This window comes from Colossoma macropomum, unplaced genomic scaffold (genome assembly GCF_904425465.1).
Source record: "Colossoma macropomum unplaced genomic scaffold, Colossoma_macropomum, whole genome shotgun sequence".
NCBI lineage: Eukaryota > Metazoa > Chordata > Actinopteri > Characiformes > Serrasalmidae > Colossoma > Colossoma macropomum.
The window spans coordinates 2,275,001-2,285,552 of NW_023496050.1; the positions used below are offsets into that span (position 1 = coordinate 2,275,001).

Here is a 10,552-nt window from a genome sequence, read left to right on the forward strand (position 1 = left end):
CCCAATCCAAGTGAAAGCTTGTCCAGGTCATTACTATGTCTACAAACTCGTCAAGCCAGATGTATCACTCATAATGCCTACATACTGCACAGGTAACAAAGTTATTTTGCTTGTGTTATGTACTTTTCATCTGTTTATAAATTACACAAAAAATTAAACAAAATTAACCATAAAAAATACCTTTTACATAATATTTTAAAAGGCTTAAGTGTTACTTAGAGAAAAAATCACTGTGGATAGTTTTGGTTTGAGTTTAGAACAAGTAGTCTAAGCATATTTGCCACACAATATCACTGTTTCCATAACAGTTGCTCTGACCAAACCAAGTTATGATCCCTGCTACAACTACAATGTGCTGGATGATCCTGGAAGAGCTACAAACCAAACACGCAAGAGCTGGTCTTGGTGGTGGTGGTGTGACACCAACATGAACTGGAAAGGCTGGTATCGTCTTCTATATCAAGGAAATAATATCCGGATGCCAGAATCATGTGTTAGTCAGGGCATGTGTGGCACTGATGTCCCTCTCTGGCTGAACGGTTCTCACCCACGACTGGAAGATGGAGTGGTCACTCGGAAAGTCTGTGGAAGCTGGAACAATGACTGCTGTTATTTCAAGTCTTACCCCATTCAAGTGAAAGCTTGTCCAGGAAATTACTACGTATATGAGTTTGTCAGTCCATCCGTCTGTTTATCAGCCTACTGTGCAGGTAGATTTGATTATTGGAATCCAGAGCATTTCATTCTAGTTTTTCTCTCTCTTTTAACTTATTTATTTTTAATTAATATTAATTTGTCTCATTACAGATATTGATAACATTACTCCAGTTGATGACCCAGAGATCCCAGAATTTGTAGATCCTATGACCACAACAACCACTACAGGTAAGTTATGATAACACTTTATTTGAAGGCTACATAGGGACTTCATAACACATAAAACAATCCTTACATTTCTAAACAGAAATCACAATATAACATTATAATATTTAATAAAGTAAATGAAATTGTGCTGACTAAAGTGATATGAATTTTGCGTCCAGTTTATTACAGTCTTATGAGTCACATTCACAGGGTATTTAAAAGTACACTTACTATAGCCTGAAATTACCAGGGGGACAGAATTGTCCTGACCCTGCCTTCCGGAGGAAAACAGAGAATTATCCCCTTCAATATATATCATTGCAAACATACTATATACTATATAATTTTAAACAATGTAACAATATGCACTGAAAGGGCTTCTAATTATACATTCAGAATCATTTGTTTTTAAGTTTACGCCTCAGAGTGGTTTGGTCCACTGCCTACCATACCCGAATCCAAATCCATGGAGGCAGGAGATCCACAATAAACTCATCATAACTTGCTGAATTTTCCACTGATTTTCAAGCGGTTTGGTTTGTTATAATGTTTTTGTGGGTAGTAACAGTAATATTACTACAATATAATATTCAAGATTAACTCAACCTATATAGTTACATTCTATAGTAAATTTTCTTACCACATGTAAAATGGCTGTTTGTAGTTTTGTATATTTTTACTGTGCTATGCAATAAGTTGTATTACACAATACCATGCAGTTAATATACAGTTAAATATTTTTCTATTTTTTATTTTTTCTATACAGATACAATTTATAATTTAAATTTAAGAAGTATCATGTATATTTATGTTGACCTGCCTTTGGTCACATAAATGTCCATATATTGTTTTAAAAGACTACTACAATAAATAAATATTTTTATTTGATTTAGTTGGCACATCAGTTGCAGTATTTCTTCTATTTTTAGAGTGATACTTATTTTGAGCCTTATGTTCCTGTACTGTAACAGACTCAGAAATTAGACCACTAACACATATTTAATAAATACATAAATGTATCAGAAAAAATCATTAAAATATATATATAAAAAAATGCTTATAAGGCAAATTCATACTAAAACCATCTCCATGATGGTTCTCAATGGAGATTCTGTAAGACGATATCACACCATACTCATCAATTAGTTAATTTAAACATTTGAACCTGCTGGTACAATCCTTAAGTTATTTGCCTATCAATTTTCCAGTATATAAAGTAGTGACGGGTGTTTTCGTCATACACATTTAGTACAAGAGTACTTTTAGTGGCACCTTTTATGTTCCCTTCAGGAACTGCTCTTGAGAATGTTTTCTCTCTAGTGTTCCCCCAACAGTGAAATCAAATATCTGCCTATGAAAGCAAGTCAAATAAAATATGGATAAAGACCAAGAGGAAGTTTGGTCTTGGTGATTCTGCTCTCGCCTATCAATCAATTATATTTGTCCACCCTCTTTACAAGATTCTGTTCATTTCTGTGTAATATTTTTAATTTCTACAGAATAAATTAACAAATTTCTCTTGTCCAATGAACAGTACACTGCTTGATGCTATTCTTATTATAGACTCATAGAAAAAAAAGCTATTTCTTTTTTTAAATAATTTGCTTCAGAGGAATTTACTTCTTTTCAAAAATATTAAAAAAAATTAAAATATCAACACAATATGTAATTTGTAATTAAAACCTTTTGTACAAGCTGTTATTCAACTGCCTTTTCAGCATGCCTGGTTTAATTACTTATGAATCTTAAATAAATTCACTGCCCTATAAATGTTTTTAATTTAATTTTAGTATTATACATGAGGAAAATAGTGGGGATGTTCTTCTTGCTGAAGTTGCTCATATACAGTCCTGCATTTGCAGTCACCTGCCTTCTAACCACTGACTCTTGTTCTGTCCACCTGATCCCCATTGCGCCATGGTCTGCAGTATGTATAATACTAAACAATATTATACTAAAACCTATTTACAGTGGATTTAATCAATACGTAGTTAAACCAGTTATGCTGAAAAGCAGAGCTGAAGAACACACCTGTGTGTGCAAAAGGTTTTAATTACATCTTTTGTTGATTTTTAAGTGTACAGACTAAATATCAGTCACCCAGCAGAACTTAAGGACTTGCGGTTTCATTGTTCAGTCTGAGCTGTTTTTTTCTTTAACTAGTCTGATTCTGTTTGTGTACTTTGACTCTAAGATTTAGCCCTAAGATTTGACTCTTAGATTTAGTAAATCTGTCTGATGCATTGTTACTTCATTTCTCTGTTTATTTATCTCTCGTTAGTGATGATGGACCCCTGCACAGAACAGAACTGCACTGAGGATGAGTGGTGTGGGGAGAGAGATGGCATCTATGGCTGCTTCTGTAATGAAAGTCATTCTAGAACAGGAGACGAGTCTTATGGTACCAGCAAATTTTAACAAGCACAGACACTCAAAGCACTTTCTGTAAAATATTTCCTCAAGCCTCATTCATTTTATGCTCTTATTTTGTCCCAGACTCCAGAGAAACCTGCGAGAGCAGCTCTGGCACCATGTCTCTGTCCCGCTGTCAGCTCTTTGAAGCTGGTTTCCCTGTTAATGTCCTGCACCTGAGTGACCCCAGCTGCAATGGAACTCTCCAAAACGGCAGACTGGTGTTCCACTTTGATAACGATGACCACATCTGTGGCACAAATCTCACGGTAAACTGAGAAGAAACCATAATGACTAATTTATCTCTCAAGCATGTTACACTATGCTGGCACCTGCAGAAAGAGACTCCCAAAAACAAAAGCAATAACGGTCATAAAAGAATATATACAAATGAAGGTTTTACACGGTCACTGTGGTGGTAGTCATGGGCTGGAGGTTAGGGAACCAGCCTTGTGACCGGAAGGTTGCCGGTTCGATCCCCTCAGCTGACAGTACATGACTGAAGTGCCCTTGAGCAAGGCATCTAACCCCCAACTGCTCCCTGGGTGCTGTGAATAGGGCTGCCCACTGCTCTGGGCAAGTGTGCTCACTGCCCCCTAGTGTGTGTGCATTCACTAGTGTGTATGTGGTATTTCACTGCACGGATGGGTTAAATGCGGAGGTCTAATTCCGATGTGTTCAGACACAGTTGGCTAAAAAAGGTTCACTTCACGACACTCAATGTTGCATCTTCAGTACTTTTGTTTAGGGAACATAATTGTATCATATTCCATTGAAATTGTATTCTTTTAAGTTGTATTGACTCCACACTCACTGTCTTGTCTCTAGCCTTCTGTTTGAAACTTTATATTATTTAAAGCTACAAATATACACCTCTCTGCTGGTAAAAACAAATTTGTTTTTAGGGTCTAACTAACTTTGTTGAAAATAATACAAAGACAACATATCAAATGTTGAAACTGAAAAACTTTATTGTTGTTGTTGTTGTTGTTGTTTTTTTTTATATTTTCCCATTTTGAATTTGATGCCAGCAATACATTCCACAAAAGTTGGGACAGGGACATGTTTACCACTGTGTTGCATCACCTCTTCTTATATCAACACTCTGTAAGTGTTTGGGAACTGAGGAGAGCAACTGCTGTAGTTTTGACAGTGAAATGTTTTGCCATTCGTGCTCGATATAGGATTTCAGCTGCTCAACAGTTCAGGGTCTCCTTTGTCATATTTTTCATTTCATAATGCACCAAAAGTTTTCAATGGGACTGGACTGCAGGCAGGTCAGTTTAGCACTTCACCTCAGTCCATCTTAAATGAGTCTGGACTCAGAGGAGGCGGCAACATTTCTGGATGCTGTTTTATAATGGTTCTTTCTTTGCGTGGTGAGTTTTAACTTGCATGCAGTAACAAACTGTTCACAGGCAGCTAAAACTGGTTTCTCAGAGATTTCTCTGAATCTTTTAGTGATTTCATGTACCCTACTTAATGAAATCCCAAAGAAATGACAGTTCTTTGCTATTTTATGTTGAGAAAGCTTATTCTTCTGAAGTGTTGCACTATTTGCCCACATAGTCTTTCACAGAATGGTGAACCCCTCCCCATTTTTACTTCTGAACTTCTGAAAGACTCAGTCTGGGATGCTCTTTTTATACTTAATCATGTCACTAACCTGTTGCCAATGAACCACCAGGTGTTTTTTTTTTTAGCATCACACAACTTTTCCAGTCTTTTATTGCCCCCACAAACTTTTTTGAAATGTGTTGCTGGCATTCTAAATGGGCATATATTTTTCAATATGTTGTCTTTGAACAATTTCAATAAATATAGGGTTTAAATGATTTGCACACCATTTCATTCTCTTTTTATTTACATTTTGCACAGTGTCCCAACTTTTTTGGAAATGGGGTTGTACATTAAAGGGGAACATTTACACTGTTTGAAAGAACCTTGATAAATGAAAAACATAACTGCACAGTATATTTTTTTCTGAAAGTGTAGATGCACAGATTGTATCATGTTATTTGACAAAAAAAATTTCATCATGAATAAAACTGTTTACAGGCCAACGGTACCCACTTTGTGTACGAGAACTCTATCCAGGGGGTAGCAGACTCAGCAGGAGGAGCCATCAACAGAAAGAAACAACTGGAACTGCGTTTCTCCTGCATTTATCAGCTCAGCCAGACACTCACCATGGACATGGAATTCAACCCCCTGCAGAGGTGGGATTAGAAACACTAATGATAAAGCGGGGCTTGTCTGTTTTAGTTTGATCTACTAATAAAAATGAGTGCCTTTGAATTTTCAACAAGACAGTATCAGCAAGCAACATGCCTGGATGAAGTGATAAAAACTAATAGCAAGAAAAACAGTAATTATGATTAGAATATTTAAGAACAAATAACGACAGGGCCTTCAGTGTAAGACTTCAACCCAACAGAATATCATATGTTTGAAGCCCCAAAATGCCATAGCCATCCATAAGTGGGGCACCCAAGAGGAGAAATGTCTGATAGGACTGTATGATGGAAAGAGCCTCTAGTAGTGGGAGAAACTAGAAAACAATTTCAGTATTGTTTCCCTCATGTACAGAACTTGGAAAGATAGGACTTTAGACTAAACTAAGAAGTCTGATGTTGTCTTCAGGTTGATTTACATCAAGAAATGCTGTGTAATCAGTTACATGATCATTTAAAATGAGCTGACCTTCTTATAGGAGAGTTTATTGAGATTGTTTATAGACTAATATAATCTAGTGCATAGCAGTACATATTTAGGATGTTTATGGAGGAATATCTAATATTCTACAGTAAAGAAATTTGTAAATGACTTGTTATTCACAATGAATTATTTTTACATTAGATTATGGGGTTCAGAATTTTTGCGGATAATTGATAGAAAATAAATGATACATAATCTGTAAACCATGATCAAGAAAATCAATGCTGTTTGTTAATGAATACTAAATCATTGGAGGCCTAAAATTTTAAGCATTCTGTATATCTGGGTTAGAAAAGACACTACTTACTGTTGATTTTTAATCTAATAATAAGTCTTTATTAGTATATAGTTATGTAATACAATACTACATTAATAGTAATATTGAAATACTATAAAACTACAATATTATTAGTTATGGTTAGTACATGATTTGTTCATTATAAAGTAGAAGCTAACTTAAATGTGAAGTAATGAGGAATAACTCTAAATTCCTGATTAGTTCATGATTAAGTAATTATGAAGAAAGAGCCATTGAGTGTCTTATATACTATCATTATTATAAAGTGTTATGAGATATTGTATTACTAAAATGGCATTCACACTATATGTGACACCAGTGTACCACTGATAATGAATCTGTGATTGGATATTTCAACAGCATAGTGCACAAGACCCTTCCAGATGGTCAGGGGATGTACCAGGTCAGGATGATTCCCTATCAGGATGCTGCCTTCTCCCATCCTTACGATGGCAGTGAGGACATAGTGGTGGACCAGAGGATCTATGTGGAAGTGATTGTTAAGGGAGTGGACAGCCGTCAGATTTCCACAGTGATAGATTCGTGTTGGGCCACTCCTGTGAATGACCAGAACTTTGCTGTCCGCTGGGACCTCATCATTAATAAGTAAGGAAAAGTAATGGAAAGTTCACACCTTTTTCACCTGTTTAATTTTCTGGAATCATGTCTGTACATTCTCATGTTAATTCTCAATAGCTTTCAATGATTTAATGTTGAAGTATCACAAAATATTTGCAGGTGTCCTAATCAAGATGATAAGACAGTGAAAGTGCTTCAGAATGGTGTCTCCACAACTGGCCGTTTCAGCTTCAAGATGCTGGCCTTTAATGACAACTACTCCAAAGTTTTCCTCCACTGTGCCATCCACCTTTGCCTTCTGAAGGGCAACAACTGTGCAGCGGTCAGTTTTCACAGTATTACCATGGTGGCCTAAGATATTTGACCAGCATCATTTGTGTATTCATTACATTGTATGTTCTGTGCTGATCACTAAGCCACTCATTAAAAACCTGGTCTGTCTTTTCACACAAGAAAGAAGTTTGTAAAATCTTCAGGAATAATATTCCAGTACTGCAGCTTCCATAATATGAAACTTCTCCAGGTTTTTATTTAAAGTATATGTCTCCTCTAGTGGTGCTCAAGCTTCTTAACTGAACAGATTATCTGGTTTGTCTTGTACAGAACTGTTCTCCTGGACAGCAGCACAGAGCTGGCCGGTCTGTGGACATCCACGACAAAGCCTCCATCTCTGTGGGACCTTTTATCTGGACTGCTGGAAGGACAGGTGAATGATCACACTACACTTGCACTATTAAGACAGAACAGAAATTGGAAAGAATAAAAAAAAAGTGTTGTTGTCCCAAAAAAGAAGTGTGGTAACGACAATAAAAAAAAAAAATGTAATATAAAATAAAATAAAATAAACAAATGCTCCATTTTTGAAATAGTTCTTGGCTAGTTCTAAGGATAAATAAATATAAGTATAAAATATAAGTGTTTAAGAATCAACTTAAAAATTTAATTACACCACCATTTCCAAAAAAGTTGGGACACTGTGCAACATGTAAATGAAAACAAAATGCACTGATGGGCAAATCATTTAAACCCTATATTTCATTGACAATAGTACAAAGACAGTAACACAGGAAGTAACACAACCAATCTTCTCTAACAACAAACAGACAAAAGAAACAAATAATAAAACTTCCCTAACTGCCTGAGAGGATACGTTACAAGAAACTCTAGGCTTTAACCAAGGACAAAAACAGCCACAAAACCGCTAGGCTTTTACTAGTGATGACGAGTAACCTTCCCTCAGAACAGAGAGGATAACAGCCACAAAAAACACTAGGTTTCTTTACCACTGACAATAAGTAAACTTCCCTTGTTTCAGAAAAGTGGGGATAACAGCTATAAAAAATACAAAAAAAAAAGTTTTTACCAGTGACACTACGTAAACGTCCCTCAAAACATTAAGTTTTTTTTTTTACCAGTGACAATAAGTAAACTTTCCTTGTTTCAGAAAGGCTGACCTTTACTGACTTCTCTATCTTATAAAGCCAGAATTTCTCTTCAATTTGAATATGCCTCGAAAATGAGGCGTTTTTATTCATCAAGTAGGTTTCAGTAAGCCATCCGGGTCACGGCACCAAGTTGTTAGAAAGAGTTTATTTCCACATACAGAGTATGGGTACAGCATGGAACAAAAGGACTTTGAGGAGGGGTAAGGAGGGGTTGTAGATTGAGTATATGAATAGAAATGTAGGGGTAGAGGAAAGGGGGGATTGTTATAACCTTAAGGTCATGAGACGAAGGGTCATTTAAATACAAACAAAGGAGGGAGGGGACAAAGTGAGAGTGTGACAGTTATCACTACTCTGCAAGCAAAAGACCATTTGCTAAAACTCTACAGTAAACATGGTTAAGACTATAAGAAAATAACAGATACAGGAGAATAACGTATGTTGAAAGAATAACGTTAGAAAGGAAAGTAACATATGGTGACAATATTTTCTCTCACCTCGTCCCAACTTTTTTGGAACGTGTTGTTGGCATCAAATTCCAAATTGGGAATTTTTTTCATAAAACAATCAAATTTCTCAGTTTCAACAATTGATATGTTGTCTTTGTAGTATTTTCCTTTAAAAATGACATGATTTGCAAATCATCACATTGTATATTTGTGTACTTTTTGCACAGCGTCCCAACTTTTTTGGAAATGGGATTGTAAAAAGACACCTTTACATAATCTTAGGGTGGGCTATGAAGTGACCCTAAGAGCAAGAGTTACTAATTCCTTGATAAACAGACCCTGGAGAAAGTGCTCATAAGCCCTTGATGTTGCAGGAATCGGCTGCAATGGTCTTTAACCCCCCTAAAATCCCACATACTAAGGCTTATTATTCAGTAACTACAGGGACTTCAGTGCAAACTGGTTGAGCTTTTCTTAGGTTATAGAAGTGTGTAATAAAATGTTGGGCCTGCCAGTGGGTTCTGGCCATATAAGGTGCTAATTTAATGTAATTTTACTTTGTCTTGACAGGTGAATGAAAACAGTCATGCGATGTGTGGATCTCTGGTCATTCTCTTCGAGTCTTCTCTCCTTTAATGACAATATTAAGACAATCAAAATATGTGATTTCATATTTTATACACTAATCAAATCTCCATTTAGCTGAGTGTAGCATTAGAGTCTCATTTTGGCCATGAAAGATTGTTCATTATTAGAGATCGTGATTCATTCAAGATATAGCAAAGATATGTTAAAGCTTGTAGAGTGAACATCAAACACCTGTCAGAATGCAGACATTATAGTTGCGCTTATTTAATACATTTAACATTCTTTTCTGAGAGCAGTATTTAGCATTACAGATTATACTGTCTGGGTGAGAACAGAAATAAAGTTTGGGTGCTGAACAGGTTGATTGGTATGAAATATGTACCTTTTTCTTCTTAGTAATTCCATATTATTTCTCTTTTTTTACTTCTCCTTTCTCCAAGTGTGGATTATAATTTCATGTCTTTACATTTGAAAAATCATTGTAATCATTTTGAAACATTGTGTTCTTTTCAATAAATTCCTTTTTAAATTGTGCACAGCACTTCAAGATCATTACAGTTTTGTTTCTGCTAGATTTGTTTTCTCTACATATTTCATTTTCTGGGCAAAGCTGGTTCACCATAGGGATACATAGGCAAGGCAAGGCAAGTTTATTTATATAGCACCTTTTATACACTGCTGTCATTCAAAATGCAGTACAAATGAGAAAATCAGAAAAATACAGAGTTCTCTTGACATAGTCTTGAAAAAAGTTTTTAAGTTTTGTTAAATGTCATATCATATCAAATAAATCACAGCTGTTACTACTGTAATTGTTTAATAATCCTGAAAGTGAACCAGCAGTTGAATGAGGAGCTTACCTTTAACAAAAAATGCATCATGTACACTTTGAAAACTTCAGATGATCACATATATGGGAAGCAAACTCACTTCTTTAGAGTTGCTCAAACCTCTCTTTACCAGAGGAGCTATAGGACTCTATACACAACTCCTAAGTAGCCAAACATCTGTTTAATTAAAAAAGCAACAACATCAACAACTACAGCAATAAGATCCTGTAACCACGAAAACCAACAGACAAGTGTGGCAGGTGGGTGGGTGTGGCCTAGCATCACCTTTGGGACTGAGAACCAGTCACAGTGAGTCAGCTGGTAATTAGGCTATGCATTTCACCTGTGTGTGTGATTTACTACCTGCTA

General features: G+C 35.8%; 1 protein-coding gene across 1 annotated transcript in view; it reads left to right on the forward strand.

Annotated features, from left to right (window-relative positions):
* Positions 1 to 10,324, forward strand: part of LOC118804533 — a 24,759-nt gene extending 14,435 nt beyond the window's left edge. The window contains exons 12-21 of the mRNA XM_036565025.1: positions 1 to 92; positions 309 to 710; positions 808 to 885; positions 3,146 to 3,265; positions 3,361 to 3,545; positions 5,335 to 5,495; positions 6,653 to 6,898; positions 7,031 to 7,193; positions 7,475 to 7,577; positions 9,336 to 10,324. The exon at positions 1 to 92 is cut by the window's left edge and continues 337 nt beyond it. Of these exons, the coding sequence (XP_036420918.1) occupies positions 1 to 92; positions 309 to 710; positions 808 to 885; positions 3,146 to 3,265; positions 3,361 to 3,545; positions 5,335 to 5,495; positions 6,653 to 6,898; positions 7,031 to 7,193; positions 7,475 to 7,577; positions 9,336 to 9,343 (1,558 nt within the window). The 3' untranslated portion in view covers positions 9,344 to 10,324. The remainder of the gene's footprint in view (positions 93 to 308; positions 711 to 807; positions 886 to 3,145; positions 3,266 to 3,360; positions 3,546 to 5,334; positions 5,496 to 6,652; positions 6,899 to 7,030; positions 7,194 to 7,474; positions 7,578 to 9,335) is intronic.
* Positions 10,325 to 10,552: the final 228 nt, after the last annotated feature.